General features: G+C 56.9%; 1 protein-coding gene across 1 annotated transcript; it reads left to right on the top strand.

The window, feature by feature from the left end:
* The first annotated feature begins 1,207 nt into the window (after window positions 1-1,207).
* On the top strand, window positions 1,208-11,245 carry HIP1R (huntingtin interacting protein 1 related). Its single transcript, XM_088532542.1, has 30 exons — window positions 1,208-1,314; window positions 3,431-3,494; window positions 3,842-3,984; window positions 4,135-4,191; window positions 4,336-4,416; window positions 4,558-4,634; window positions 4,884-4,945; window positions 5,139-5,279; window positions 5,500-5,557; window positions 5,652-5,727; window positions 5,828-5,965; window positions 6,206-6,264; window positions 6,337-6,409; window positions 6,499-6,682; window positions 6,757-6,845; window positions 7,068-7,184; window positions 7,300-7,401; window positions 7,508-7,702; window positions 7,791-7,938; window positions 8,028-8,114; window positions 8,212-8,319; window positions 8,439-8,575; window positions 8,886-8,996; window positions 9,217-9,275; window positions 9,549-9,579; window positions 9,706-9,768; window positions 10,313-10,413; window positions 10,558-10,663; window positions 10,747-10,870; window positions 10,956-11,245. Exons 1-30 carry the CDS (start codon window positions 1,222-1,224, stop codon window positions 11,243-11,245), a joined length of 3,174 nt encoding a protein of 1,057 aa, XP_088388668.1. The 5' UTR covers window positions 1,208-1,221.
* Window positions 11,246-15,850: the final 4,605 nt, after the last annotated feature.

Genomic DNA, 15,850 nt, shown 5'->3' with positions numbered 1-15,850 from the left:
CAGCCAAGAGTCCCTTTTTGGTTAGTTCATTGTTTTTCCTCTGGAGCTTTTACCATGTAAAGAGATATGAATAATGTTTATAGGAAGTTCCCAATTAGTGTTGTAACCAGGAAATACTGTGGCTGGGGTTGAAACAAGACAGTTGGCACCTGCGAGGTGGGTAAAATGGCTCTCTCCCAGGTGGCAGCTATTTCTTCTAACAAAAGCTTATAATGAGATCAGGTTGTTTGCATGGACTTTCAGGGCACTGTGTGGTGGCAGGCAGAATGTGGCCAGCTGTTGAAGCATTTGAGCTGATTTTAGCACTGACCTAATGCTGGGCAAGGCGTTTTGCACAGTTTGAATGTGTTTTTTCAACCAAAGGGTCAAACCAGCTAATAAAGGTGATGGGCACTTCATCTTTGTCTTGCCTATTTAACACGCTGTGCAACAACTTTCACAGGCAGTTTGTGACGCTTCTGCAGGGCCTGCTGTGTCCTCTGCCCCCTCGGCCTCTGCTCTGCGTCCCGCTGAGTTACCGGCCTCTGTGAGGTTCCGTGTCCCGGATCAAGGCAGGAGGACAATGCGCCGCCTCCACCGCCGCCGGCCTCTCCGGATCGTTGACCTCGCTGCGGTGAAACCCAACACTTGCACTTTGCTTCCCCTCTTAGCTCTGTCACACGAGGCTCTGCTTTCTCTTTCATTACCTGAGCCGGAGCCGACTTTCCCTTGTGTGTGAAGGGCCACGGAAACCATCAGCCCGGCTCCCATCGCAGCCTTTGCGCTGCAAACTCTTCCCCGGGCTGCTTGTAGGGTGGGAGGTGACCGCTGCGTCCCAGCGTTGTTATGAGAAGGACTATTTACACAATTCTCGGAACACGTTTGATCCTTCTCCTGCCACGACCCTTCCCAGGCTCTGCGCTCCCGTCTGCTGCTGCGGAGGTGGCAGAACTTCCCGGGACGTCCCCGAGAGTAAAACCCGCGTTTCCACCTGGGCTGGGGTGATGCAAGCAGGGCTGGCCCACGAGCCCTGCGCTGCGGTTCGGGGCCCTTCGCGCTGGGTTTTGCTGCCCTCTTTCCTCCGTGGGCTCCTGCCCGCCCCCTCCCCAGGCCCGGGGCACCGGGCGCGGCGGCTCCCGCGGGGCGGGGCGGGGGCGGCGCCGCGCAGGTGCCGCGCGCGGCCGCGGGGGGCGCCCTGGTGCGCGGCGCAGTGCGCGGCCGCGGGCGCTGCGGGGCCGCGCCATGAACAGCATCAAGAGCGTCCCGGCGCGCGTGCTGAGCCGCCGCGGCGGCCACAGCCTCGAGGCGGAGCGCGAGCAGTTCGACAAGAGCCAGGCAAGGAGCGGGGGCGCCGGCAGCGCCGCGGCGGGGGCGGCTCCGCGGGCGCCGCGGCGGGATCCCGCGTGGGGGGGGGTGGGACGCGGCGCGGTCCCTGCCGCCCCGTGGGAGCCGCCGCCGCCGCCGCGTCCCGCCCGCCGCTTCCTCTCGCGCCGCCGCCGCGTGGGCGCCCGTCGGTGCCGGCCCCGCGGGCTCCGGGGAAGCGGCTGCTCCGCGGCCTCTCCCGGCGGGGGAGCGCGGCCCCCGGCGCTGCCCCCCGCGGGTGTCCCGGCCCCGCTGTGCGGCTCCGCCGGGGCCAAGGCAAAGCGGCCCCAGGGCGCCCCGCGCCGGCCCCGGCTCCCAGGCAGCCCCTCGGGCCGGTCGCGCATCCCGCCGGGAGCCGAACCGCGCCGTGACACCGGGGGGAACGGACAGCCCGGCCCGCGGAGGTGCAGGCACCGGCCGAGGTTGTCCCAGCCTTGGCACTTCCTCGCGTCTCTCCCCGGCGGTGTTTTCCACACGGGAAGCACATGGGCTCCATGCTGCCCTTAACCTCCTATTAAAACACCCTGCTCGGCTACTACTGTCTTTTCCTACAAAGTCCCGGCAAAGGCAGGTGGGATCCGGGGCCTCAGGGGATCAAGGTGCCCCTTGGCCGCTTCATGTAGGAAACAGCGATTGCTGGTTTGGGGAGCAACCAAAGCAAACTGGCAATTCCGGTTCCTGCTGGACGCGTCTCCTCCGGCCAGCCAGGCAGTGCTGATAATTAATCGCGTCCTCAGCGCCGCCGTGTGCACCGCAAGGCTGCCAGCACTGGCCAGGTACAGGAGAGGCCATGGGTGGCCTTTTACCTCTGGTGCCTTTTGGGGTTGTCCGGGCAGGTTCATTCCTGCAGCATGAGCATGTCAGGCAAAGCCCGGCCGAGGGAAGGGGAAAGGTGCAAGGAGCCGTCTGAGGGGACGGTGTCCCCTGAGCGATGGCTGAAGCAGAGCCCTGGAGTTGCCCTGTTGGCTGCCCTGAACTGCCCCCTTCTCCTGCTCCAACACCTCCTATGGGAGCTTTGCCAGGACACAGGTTCCTATGGTGAAACTGCCCCAGCGCCAGGGCCTCCTCATGCAGGCCAAGTGCCTCTTATGGCCACCTAATCACAGCAGTGGTGGCCACGGGCCAGTGCCAGGAGGCCTCAACCGGTCACCCCGTCCCCTTGTCTCCCAGGGGCCGCACTGGCTCTGGAGCCAGGCTGAGAGGGGCTGCTGAAGCCTGTCCCTGCAGCTTGGACACTTCCCAAATCGCTTCCTTCACATCGGGGCCGATTTGCTGGAGCCGCCTGTCGGAGCAGGAGTGCCGAGGTCGGGGCGGCTGGGGGATGTGGGCGGAAACGCTGCCGCCGCCACCGTAATTAGAAGCAGCCCGGGCAGGAGGGTGGGTTCAAACCACCCGCTGCCCTTGGGCGCTCTGCTCCCCGCTTTAGTCACCACGTTGGTACGTGAGGCTCTGCCCAGCCCGGCGCCCGCGGCCGGCACCTGCCCGGCTCCGGCGGAAGCAGGAGGACGATGCTCCGCAGCCGCCCCACGCTCACTGCGGCCCAGCTCTCCCCTGCGGTCCCGCGCCCACCTGCTCCAGCTCATCCAGAATGCCCACGGGGAAACGCTTGTCCTGCAGCTCCCTGATAGCTCAGCGTGGTGCCTGGAATTCGATGGGGAGTGGGTGCTAGTGCAGCCCCAGGGCCATGGATGGGGATGCCGATGGGGCTGGAGGTGGCAGATGGGATGGAGATGGGACAGAGATGCTCCTCTCTGCTCTGTCCCCTTCGCCCCTCAGTGTCCGTTCTGAGGCCGCTGTCTTTGGGTCACTATCCAGATAAATGTCTGTGTGGGGCTCCAGGATATTACAGGAGGTCCTGGAGCTGGGTCAGTGTGCCATAAACGCGGAGCATGGGGCAACAGTGGGAAAGTGCAGCTGCACCCCCAGCCCGGCCACTGGGGCCAGATCCGGCTTCACTTGGAGGCTCCTGTTTTCCTGGAAATTGTCTGGGAGGATGTGGGTGGCAGGGAAGTGACGCTGTGAAATGGGGACATCCAGATCCGGAGCGCGGGAGCAGGAACAGGGCTGCTGAGGGCCGCTCTCCCCGCAGGCCATCAGCATCAGCAAAGCCATCAACACGCAGGAGGCGCCCGTCAAGGAGAAGCATGCCCGCCGTATCCTTCCATCGCGCTCCTCGCGGCCGGCGGCGAGCGTGCAGGGAGGCCAGCGTGAGCGCTCGTGGGTAGAACCTGCCAGGGGACCGCGTCGGTCCTGGAGGGGGAGATGGTGCAACCAGAAGGGAATAGGTAAAAGGAGAAATAGGTGGAGTATGTGGAATAGATGCAGGTGCAGCATCTCGCAGGCCACTCCAACCCCTTTTTATTGCCAGTTTGAGAGGAATAGGGTCTGTCTCCGCTGTGCCTGGGAGAGGAGGATCTGGGCACGTTGTGGTGCCAGGTGACGGGTGGTGGCTGATGCATCCGCTCTCTAGCATCTCCCATGGGCCTTGACTGGCAAGCAGGGATCATCTTGGGGACGCACCATGAGAAGGGAGCCTTCACCTTCTGGTCCTACGCCATCGGGCTGCCGCTGCCCAGCAGCGCCATCCTCAGCTGGAAGTTCTGCCATGTCCTGCACAAGGTGCTGCGCGATGGCCACCCCAACGTGAGTGTCCCCAACTCTGCTGCGCTCCATGTTTCGGAAACCAAAGCCTCAAGGAGGAGGAAAGAGGAAAATCCCTGGCCTCTGGGTAGGGGGGAGGCCGGCAGGTCCTGGCCCTGCCCTGTGTGTTGCATCTCCCCATCTTGTCCCCAGGTCCTGCAGGACTGCCAGAGGTATCGGAGCAACATCCGGGAGACCGGAGACCTGTGGGTAAGTCGGATTGGAGAGCTTTCTAGATGCTCTGGAGCTTTTTTTTTTTTTTTTCCAAGTTTTTGAAAGAAGGCGCCTGGTCCTGGGGGTGGGTTGGGGTTTTGAGGTTGGCACTGAGCAGTGTCTGTCCTCTTGCTGTTCCAGGGCCACCTGCACGACAGGTACGGGCAGCTAGTGAGCATCTATGCCCGCCTGCTCCTCACCAAGATCTCCTTCCACGTCAAGGTAGGGCACGTCGCGGCTCTGCTGCTGCCGCTGCCTCTTCTCCCACAAACCCGGGTTGCTTGCGGCGCTGGCGGACGGTGGCACAGGGAGTTGTGTCCCAAAATACCATCACCCTCCGCTTTTTTCTGTGTCTCTTGCAAGCACCCCGAGTTCCCGCCAGGCCTCGAAGTGACGGATGAGGTGCTGGAGAAGACGGCCGGTACCGACGTGAATAACATGTGAGCCGGGGAGGGAGGCGTGTGATGCACCGGGCGCCCAAACCCCTCCGTGTCTGCGGGGGGACGCTGCATTTTTCAGAGGCTTTTTGGCATTCGGAGCTGCAAGTTGCAGCATCTTGGGGGATGAGGCCTGGAGCAAAGAGCCAGGAAACACTCGGAAACGTGATGAGTCCTGTGCATGTGTGGGTGGAAAAAAGGCCCGGGCGAGGGGGAGAGCAGGTGGCGGTGATGGGGTTGTTTGTCCCGCAGCTTCCAGCTGACGGTGGAGCTGTTCGACTACCTGGACTGGGAGCTGAAGCTGTCGGAGTCAGGTGAGGCCGCGAGCGCTTGAGCAATAGTTTCGCTCTTTGGCCGGGAATCGGGTTGCAGCCACGGTCCTTCCTGCTCCGCCTCGCGGGAGGCGCCAGGCTTTCTGAGAGCGAAATCCGCCTCGGAGGCTGCAAGGGAAATCCTTAGGGATATGCTGCTTTTATTTACTAACGCAAGCAAACGCTGTTGCCGCAGTGTTCCGGCAGCTGAACGCGGCCGTGGCCGTGTCGCAGATGTCGGCGGTGCAGTGCCGCCTGGCCCCGCTCATCCAGGTGATCCAGGACTGCAGCCACCTCTACCACTACGCCGTCAAGCTCATGTTCAAGCTGCACTCGTGTGAGTCCCGCACGTGCTGGCGCCGCGGGTCGCGATGCCCCTTTTCCCCTCTAAACCCCATAGTGGGGCAAGGACCCTGCTGCGAGCAGCAGCGATCCCCTCGTTGCTCTCCTTTGGGGATCGCACCATGTAATTCCCAACAAATTAAAGTTGAAGTTGTGCCAACGGGGATGCCCATGGCTGATGCCGATCTCATTCGAGATCTGCCCGCTCCCCGCAGGTCTGCCGGCCGACACGCTGCAGGGCCACCGGGACCGCTTCCACGAGCAGTTTCGCAGGTACCGGCACCACGGGATGGGGCGCCAGGTTCCCCTCACTCCCAGCCCCGGCACTGAAGGGGTTTTCTCCTGTTTTCTCCCCGCTCATCTCCAGCCTCAAGAACTTCTTCAAGCGGGCGTCCGACATGCTGTACTTCAAGCGGCTCATCCAGATCCCCCGGCTGCCGGAGGTACCAGCAGCTTCGCTGCAGCGGGGCCATAGCACGCGGTGATGGTGGGAGAGGGCCCCGGACACCAAGGAGACACGACCATGTCCTCCCCTCCCGGCAGAGCCCCCCGAACTTTCTGCGGGCCTCTGCACTGGCCGAGCACGTGAAGCCTGTGGTCGTCATCCCTGAAGAAGCTCCCGAGGATGAGGAGCCGGAGACGCTCATCGAGATTGGCACAGCCCCTGCTGTGGAGCAGCCGGTGCGATGTGGGGAGGGTGGTGGGATCCATGGTGGGACCTGTGTGGTGGGTTACGGACAGTGGCACCTGAGTGGTGGGATCCATGGTGGGACCTGTGTAGTTGGTCCCAGGTGGTGGGTTGGCACTTGGACTTTGATGGTGGGACCAACGGTGGGACCTCAGTGGTGGGACCTGCAGTGGGACCTGCTTGATGTGACCCAAGTGACATGGGCCTTACCTGTCACCTTCTCCCCTCCTCAGGTCACCTCAGATATATTCGAGCAAACCTTTGGGCCGCCCAATGGCCTCCGTGACGACAGGTACGGGAGGCCGGCGTGAGCCAGGGTGGGCAGCTGGCCATGGCCGGAGGCCCAACCTGCTTCTCCTGGCAGGGACGCGCAGATCGAGAGCCTGAAGAAGGAGGTAGACCTGCTTCGTGCCGAGATGGAGAAAATCAAGCTGGAGGTAAAGAGAAGCCTCCGTGGCCCAGGCGGCAGGAGTCTCCCTCACGTCTCACGTCCGGCTGTGGGGGCTGACGCCGCGTCCCCGCGCAGGCGCAGCGCTACATCACGCAGCTCAAGGCGCAGGTGAACGGGCTCGAGGGCGAGGTGGAGGAGCAGCGCAAGCAGAAGCAGAAGGCGCTGGTGGACAACGAGCAGCTGCGGGACGAGCTGGAGCGGCTGCAGCGGGCCAAGCAGGACGGCGAGCGCTCGCAGCGCCTCTGCCTCGAGGCCGAGCGTAGGCGGGGGCGGAGAGGGGACGCGCGCAGGGCGGTGTGAGGGGCCCCGCTGACGCTCTGCTCGGCCCCGCAGGGAAAGCCAACGCCACGGAGCTGCGCTACACCAAGCTGAAGGAGAAGCACAGCGAGCTCATCAACACGCATGCCGAGCTGCTGAGGAAGGTAGCGCCGGGCCACCCGCTCCCTCTGTCCCTGTCAGGGTGTCCCACCTGAGCCCTCAGGGTCCCTGCCTGCCACCTCTGCCCGCCTATGGGCAACACTGGGGACTGATGCCCTGAGGAAGGGTGTCCGTCCTGACAGCACTGGGCTGGAAGGAGGCTCAGGGAGGTCTCCCCGCTCGGGCGAGCCGCACGGTGCGGCCGGTGACGGGTGTCCCCCGCGCAGAACGCCGACACGGCCAAGCAGCTGACGGTGACGCAGCAGAGCCAGGAGGAGGTGGCGCGTGTCAAGGAGCAGCTGGCCTTCCAGGTGGAGCAGGTGAAGCGCGAGTCCGAGATGAAGGTGAGCCCGAAACCTCCCCCTGGCGGAACGCGGGCGGGAAGCGGGGCCTGAGCGCACGGCCACGCGCTCGGTCTTGGGTAGCGTCTCAGCCCCGCGCACTGCCCTGTGCTTGCAGCTGGAAGACCAGAGCCTGCAGCTGGAGCAGCTGCGGCAGGAGCTGGAGGAGCGCAAGGACGAGCTGAGCCAGGCCCAGCAGTGCCTCAGCCAGGCCAAGCAGGTATGCGACGACATGAGCTGGCCATGGCCTCCGGCCCTCAGCACGTGCCGACACTGGTGACATGAGGCTGACACTGGGGACATGATGTTGACACGTGTCCCCGCAGGCGGGCTCGGAGCTGGGTGCCCGCGTGGAGGCTCTGCAGGAGGAGAAGGAGCAGCTGCGGCGCGCGGCGGGTGAGAAGGAGTGCGAGCTGCTGGCGGCGCAGGGGCTGCTCCGGGAGCACGAGCTGCAGCGGAGCCAGGAGGCCGAGCGCGCCGCCGGCGAGCTGCGCGAGCTGCACGGGCAGCTGCAGGAGAAGGTAGGACACGGCGTGCGCCTTGGAATGGCAAAGGGGCACCTGGTTTCTCCTCATGCCACTCGTGACATGTCCCTGCAATGCCTCGCAGAGCGCCGAGGAGCAGCGGCTGCAGCAGAAGCTGCTGGACGAGCAGCTCGGCGTCCTGCAGGCGGCCGTGCGCGAGGCGGTGACCGTGGTGCGGGACGCGCTCGCCAAGCTGGACGACCCGCTGCACATCCGCTGCACCAGCTCGCCAGGTGAGGCGGCCGCTCCGGCCCCCTGCGCGTTGCCCTCCGCAGCGCCCGCGCGGCCTGAAGCCCCTTCCTACATCCCCGTGTCCTTGCAGACTACCTGCTGAGCCGGGCGCAGGCGGCCCTGGAGTCCACCGTGGCGCTGGAGCAGGGCCACGCGCGCTACGTGGCCGCTGCTGCAGGTACGTCCCATCGCCTCAGCTTGCCTTGCGTTGGCCCCAGACGTCGAGCCGCATTTCTGAGGTCTTGCTCTGGTTTTGGGGTGTTCCCGTGGGGCAGATACCGCCGGGCTGGTGGGTGCCTTGGCCCTCTTCTCCCACCTCACTGCTGACACCATCGTCAACGGCAGCGCCACGGCCCGCCTGGCTCCCCCGGACCGCGCCGACCGTGAGTGGGAAAGCGCCCGCTGGAGCTCGCTCTCTGTCACGGCCCCACGTGGGAGCCCCCCACGCTGCTGGCCCCACTGGCATTGGTCCTGGATGTCCATCCTTCCTCCCTCTTCCCAGGGCTGACCGAGACCTGCCGTGACTGCGGCCAGCGCAGCCTCGACTACCTGGGCGAGCTGGCAGAGCCGCAGTCGCTGAGCCGGGCCGAGCTGGGCGGCGTGCGGACAGCGCTCCAGGGTGTCCTCCGGCTGGCACAGGTAGGAGCCTTAATAACTGCAGCATAAAACTGCCCAACTTTCAGAGATTTGGAAACCCCTTTTAGTCTTTTCCATTAAAATCCTATTAACTGAGAAAAAGCAGCTCTCCTGAGTCCTTTAGAGATCTGTCCACATCACACCTTGGAGGTATGTACCTGCCCCACAGTGGTGGTAGACCTGCTGGCTGCAGAACACTGGTCTCTCAGCTTAATTTATTGAGGAGGAGGAAGAGAGTCTAATACCTTGTGTGGGTTTCATTCCTCGTAACCACTCTTCTCTGCTCATTGCTGTCTCCTGCCCCCTTTGCCAGGAGCTGAGGCCCAAGAGCTTGGACATCAAGCAAGAGGAGCTGGGGGACATGGTTGAGAAGGAGATGGCCTCTACCTCAGCAGCTATTGAAGATGCTGTCCGGCGGATAGAGGTGACATGGGGTTGCTGGGCTCGTGCATTAACTCTGGTGACTGATGGTGCCTGTCTGTGACACTGGTCTGAGATGTCTCAGGCAGCGAAAGAGGCAAAACCATGAGCCCTGGGGAGCGAAATTTCCATTTATTCCCTGGCGCCTCCTTTTTTCTGCCTCTAGTGTGCCTAGTTAATGCTGTGACATGGTGTTGAGCATTTCCTCTTGCCTTTCTCCGCAGGAGATGATGAGTCAGGCCAGGAACGAGAGCTCTGGTGTCCAGCTCGAGGTGAATGAGAGGTGAGTGAAGAGGGTTCAGATGGGTGTGCATGGCCAGCCTGCAACACCCTCATGTGTGTGTGGCCATAAAACCGCGCTGGCAAGTCATGTTTATGCAGCGTGTCCTTATGCAGTGGCTATAAAAGTGTGTCCTTATACCTGCTGGTCTGTTGAAGCCTCACCTGGTACCTCGTGCATTTTCTTGATGCTGAACATCTAAGCCAATTGACCGTGGCTTCTCCTTCTCTGTTGCCTTCTTTAAATACTAAATATTCTTCTCTTGTTTTCCTGCAGGATCCTAAACTCCTGCACAGAACTCATGAAGGTCAGTACTGCGGATAGTGGGCTTGTCGCAAAACTGTGCAAAACTCTGACTCATCTCCATTGGCAAGATCAACCCGTCAGTGTGACACCTTTATCAAACACGAGAATCCGTTTTTTGTTGATCCAGGCAATTCGGCTTCTTGTGATGACATCCACAAACTTGCAGAAGGAGATAGTAGAAAGTGGCCGGGTAAGTTCTCTCCTCCGTTCTTCTGTGTGTACTGCTCTGAAGTATGGGAGAATTTTGCACAATCTGCAGAAACATTAGCTGGTTTCACACTTTCTGATGTTAATGGTAATGTGGGAAATGTCCTCAATGAGGACAGATAGCTCCGTGCTGAGCAGCTCCCACTCTTGCATTTTGTCCGTTTCGAGATGCTGTCCAAAAGTCCTGCCTGCTTTAAACAAAACTGGCAGAGTCGGGAGCTCTAAATCAAGACTTCCCAACCGAAATCTGAGCTGACCAGTACAAGCAGCTTGTAGAGTGCTGAAACACACAACTGAGGTTGATTTATAGCTCCTTTCCAAAGCCAAAAGATTGGGAAAATGTCATTGTTTATGCTGCACACTTGGACCGCTGCCACCCAGAACATCTTGCAGGACCTACAACCCACTGCTAGAACTAGGCTGCTCCAAATCTGTTTTTAATGCATTCATGGTTATATTTGTGGCTCTTTGGAAATTCTGAGGATGAAAAGCCCGGTGGCTGGGCCTTAATGTTCTCGTGACGACAGGGGGCAGCAACGACGCAGGAGTTTTACGCCAAGAACTCGCGCTGGACCGAGGGGCTCATCTCGGCCGCCAAGGCAGTGGGCTGGGGTGCCACGCAGCTCGTGTAGGTACCGGCCGCCTCGGCTCCGTGCGTTCCGTCCCCCACGCACCCGTTCCGGGGTACGGGCGGTTATGGAAGAGGCTGCCATGGGGGACAGGCGACTCGTCCCGGTCTCCGGTACCATCCTGCTCGCTGTCCGCCCCGCAGGGACGCGGCCGACCGCGTGGTGCTGCACACGGGCAAGTACGAGGAGCTCATCGTGTGCTCGCATGAGATCGCCGCCAGCACGGCACAGCTTGTGGCTGCCTCCAAGGTACCTCCGTTCGTCCCCAGGGTGGTGGCCGTCGAGCTGGGGCCACATGCCGGTGGTGACGCGGGGCTCTCTGCTCCGTGCAGGTGAAAGCCGACAAGAGCAGCCGGAACCTGGGCAAGCTGCAGGAGTGCTCGCGCGGTGTCAACGAGATGGCCGCCAACGTGGTGGCCTCCACACGCTCGGGCCAGGAGCAGATCGAGGAGAAAGGTGAGATGTTGGCGGGGCAGGTGGGCTTCGGTGGGAAGCGGCACCGTTGCCGCTCGCCTCACTGCCCAACGTCTCGTCCCCTCAGACACCATGGACTTCTCGGGCATGTCCCTCATCAAGCTGAAGAAGGAGGAGATGGAGGCGCAGGTGAAGGTGCTGGAGCTGGAGAAGCGGCTGGAGGGCGAGCGCCGGCGCCTGGGTGAGCTGCGGCGGCAGCACTACGTGCTGGCCGGCCCCTGCGGCGAGGCCGAGGACGCCGAGGCCCGGCCGGCACCGGCACCGCGTCGCGGCATCCTCAAGAAGCCGCCGCTGGCCCAGAAACCCGGGCACCTGCAGAAGCAGGACGAGGTAGGGCCAGCAGCACAGTCAACATAGCAGGGTGTATGTATGCCTGTGTATAAATATATTTTAAACCCCACACATTTTATATATAAAACTGTATATAATATATGCAATATATATAAAAAAGCTACATATAATTTATAAAATATGAAATGCATAAAATATATAAACTATAAAATTTGGCTATAATATGTAATATATTAAGACATTATATATAATGTCTATGTACAGGTACATGTAACGTATATTTTAATCTAATATATACATGTAATTTATTAAAAAAATATGTAAAATTATATAACAGGCATGTTATGTTTGATGTAGATATAAAATGTTAATAAAATACATGCTATATGTGAAATATATATACTAGATAGATATATGTATGTTATAGATATATACTATATTTTACATATAGTATATAGTATATATCTATAACATACATAAATATATATATTTATGTTTTCCCCCACCCTCTTCTCTTTGCAGCTGGAGCAAGATGCTGACCTCTTCCAGGCTCACGTTATAAACTTCTAGGGTGTGTGGAGGGACGGGATCTGCACCGTGGGCACCTGGGTCTCCTCGCTGCACCACGAGCGGGCACGGGGCAGAGCCAGAGGCTTCCTGGCCCCCCTCTCTTACGTCTGTGTTTTAAACAGACGCTGCTGGGGATGCCACTGGCCCGGGATCCCAGGATTTTGGGTTTTCTCTCTTTTTTACACCCGCTGGCTCTCAGCAGGCCAGGGGGCACCTCGTCGCTGCAGCGGCCGTGCTGGCCTCACCGGTCTGCCTGCATGCGGCCTCTTGGAGCAGCTCTCCCTCCTTAATTTAATATGGGGTTGGTTTGGGGTGATTTCTTATTTCTCTTTTTATTTTTTCCTTAATTTTATCAGCACTAGGACTTTCCAGTCAATGTAGCTCTCTACTGTACCGCTCGGAGCCTTTTGAAGAAATGTGAAATGTTTTTAATGTAGGGAATTTTTGATCTTTTTTCTTGCAACTGTTTTTTTAATTACCCTCTTTGCAGCCTGAGGAATTATTTAACTTGGTTTCTCATGGGGTTGGTTCTCCAGGAGAGAGGGACAATTTTGCTTTACCTGGCGCAAGGACCAGGGCTTTTGTAAGGGAAAAAAAAAACAGAGCAGTTACCAGCACACACTGGCAATAAGGAGACAAACTTTCTTTTTCCTTTTCTATTTTTTATTACTACAGCGATGTCAGGGGATCAGTTTCATTATGTTTTATATTTAAGATAATTAGGAGAATTAAATATAACTGTGGCCTATGTGAACCATGGGATCTTAGAAGTCGGGAAGTCTGCAGCAATAAAGAATTTGTGTCTGGAAGAGACGCTTGGGTATAAGAAAAATACTGTATCTCCTCTTTGAACTGCTACCACACCATAGATTATTAAAGCAGCATATTTAAAATACATCTCCTGTCATGGTGCATGGTGGATCATCAGTGTTGCCTTAGGGGGTATTGGGGGCTGGAGGTGCTCAGACCGAGGGTGGGGGCAAGCAAGGCTGCAGGAATGGAAAATAGGGGGTTGTGTTAACCCCATCTGGTCCTGCTGGAGCAGTCCCAGCCCTCGCCTCCCCATATTCCCTCAGCCACCGTAATTGGGTCACACAGAAGGGCTGAGGGTGGAAGGGACCGCTGGAGATCATCTCATCCAACCTTCTGCTCCAGCAACAACACCTGGAGTGTGTGGCCCAGGATCCTGTCCAGGTGTCTGTCCACAGCCCTAAGGCTGGACAGGCTGTCCCAGGGCTCTGTCACCCTCACCGTGAAGTGGATAGGATCCCTCAACGCTCCTCCCTGCTCCAGGTTGTGCAGGCCCGGCTCTCTCAGCCTTTCCTCACAGGAGAGATGCTGCAGGCCCTTAATCATCTTAGCAGCTGTTGCTGGACTTGCTCCAAGCGCTCCATGGCTCACTTTTATGGAAGAAACCGTTATTAAAACAGGACTCAGTTCTCCGATGTGACCTCTCTAGGGCTGAGCAGAGAGGAAGGATCACCGTCCTTGTCCTCCTAATCAGATTCTGGGGTGCGTTGGCCTTGTTGGCCACAGGACACACTGCTGGATCATGGTTTACTTGCTGCCCACCAGGACCCTCAGATCCTTCTTGCCTCTCTGCAGAGCTGCTCTCCAGTCGCCAAGGAGCGTTTGCACCACTCAAAGCCACTCTCTGAGCTCTGCCTTTCAGCCAGTTCTTGATCCACTCCCACCGTCTGCTCAGCTAACCCACACGTCCTGATCTGGCCATGAGGATGCTACCCGAGACAGGGATGAAGGCCTGGCTGCAGTCATGGTAGCCAACGTCAGCTGCTCCCCCCACCCCTGCATCCACCCAATCCACCAGCCCATCGGAGACAGTGGCCAGGTTGGCTAAGTGTCATTTTTCCGGGAATAGTAGGGTGGCCAACTGGCCTGTGGGTCTCTGGGGCCATCTTGTCATTCTCTTTTTTCACCTAGTGTGGCTGGAGCACTGCCACGGACGGGGAGATGGGCTGATCTGTGGCACACTGAGTGACAGGCCCTGCGTGAAGCAAGGGCTGCTGCCTGGTCTATGTATATGTACACACACAGCATGATAAATACATATATGGCATATACAGGCCTATGTGCATGTAAATATACACATATACATGGGTTTGGGGCAAGGGCGTGTGCATACATCCTATGTGTTAGATTATATAAAACATGTATACATATCTGTACATTATATATTGTGTGTATATAGGTATCAACACATTTATATGTGTGCACGTGTGTGGTTATGCATGCATAATATAAACATGTATGTGTAGCTACACACACGGGTTTGGGGCAAGGGTGTGTGTAGGTATATGCGTGTGCACATAGGTATATAACTGTTTATTCATCGTGTGTCGTATATAACATACACACGTAAACATATATGTACATAATATAGAGTATGTGTGTTTGTGTACATGTACATACACATGCATTTATGTGTGTAGCCCCCCCCCAAAAAAAAAAAAAAAAAACACCCACCAGCTCTACACATTGTACAAGAACAGCCCCAAATCCCAGCTTTCCTGCCCTGCGTCACTCGTCCTGGGCATGAGCTGCCTCAGGATGGGGAGCAGCCGCCCTGGTGCGGCCAGGCTGCGCCCTGCGCCTGCCATGTCGCGGCCGCGTGCCTGGCAGCTGCCACCAATAAAGCCCTTAAATAAATAAAGAGGCAGCCCCAGCCAGACTCAGGGGCCCCCCCCTTTCCTCTCCCTGGCCATGGCTGGCTGCAGTGCAGCCGATCTGGTCAACTGGGGCCAGCTTGGCCTGTGCCTTGGGCACTACCAAGGACAAACCACCTTTATATATATATATATATATATATATATATATATATATATATATATGTGTGTGTGTATATGTATATACACACATGTGTGTGTATATGTACACATACGTGTGTATAGCTGTATGCATATAGAAAAAAGTATGTATATAAAAAAAATGTGTATATACAGTGTGGGTGTAATATATATGCATATAATTTATCTATCTGCACACATATATATATGCACATGTGATACTGTAGCTATATAAAAATATATTATAGATCACATATATTATAAGACATATATATACACTGTATATCTATGCACTGTGTGTTTGTGTGTGGGGGTATATACATATACACACAGTGCATAGATATACAGTGTATATATGTATACATATGCATACACACACCATCTACAGTCACTCACATGCACCATAATTCTTACATATTTATATATTTACATACCTAAATAAATCTATCTACAAAACCATCGTTAATCCATTAAATTATTCATTTCAAAAAAAAAATCATTACAGCTGCTATCAGAACCCATTTCTCACTGCAAAGGGACGTGCGCGCCATAATGGCTCTTTGTAGCAGGCATATCTATTAATTTGCTGGGAGAATGAAGTTGGTCGAACCACATGAAACAATTTCATAATGGAAATAATGCTGCTTAATCATGACTGTGAACTTAGGAGGTTCATGCGCTAAGGGCAGCCACAGCTGGAGCTGAAATGTTAGTAACGACTTCAGAGGCAGAGGGAAAAAAAGAGCTCTAAAAGCCCCTGGCCATCAGCACAGCTCTATTTCGCTGTGATTTACTCAAATCAATACTAATAATATTGGCTACAGGTAAAACACTCCATGTCAGCGTGTACGAGCTCTCCACAAAAACATACCAGCAAAATTAAATATAAATAAACAAACATAGCCCCCCCAAAAGTCATATTTTTAAGTGCCATCTCTGTTGCAAAGCCATTTTTATACCAAAATTATGCTTACTGTCTATTCCTTAACTTCATTATTTATTGAAAAGTATTTACTATTTGTAGCAGACAAGAAAAAAAAAATAAAGAACTCATATTGCAAGCTGTGTACGCAAAGGTTTATTTTGGCATGCCATCAAGACATGCTGCTGTACAGGAACCAGTTTGTTAAGTACTTAAAGAAACAAAAAACCCACCCAACTTACTGGAACCATTGAAATTAAGCACCCTATGGGGTCTCGTTCAATGGCCAGGAGTGGCAGCTGCTTGCTGGCCCCGTCCTCCATGGACAGGCCCTGGCTTCTCTCCTGCCGGCCTAATCTTTTTCCAAGATCTCTG

The sequence above is a fragment of the Tinamus guttatus genome, unplaced genomic scaffold (assembly GCF_059628265.1).
Source record: "Tinamus guttatus ecotype Peru unplaced genomic scaffold, ASM5962826v1 Tinamus_guttatus_pri_ptg000459l, whole genome shotgun sequence".
Taxonomy (NCBI): Eukaryota; Metazoa; Chordata; class Aves; order Tinamiformes; family Tinamidae; genus Tinamus; species Tinamus guttatus.
This window is presented reverse-complemented; position numbering and strand designations above follow the sequence as displayed.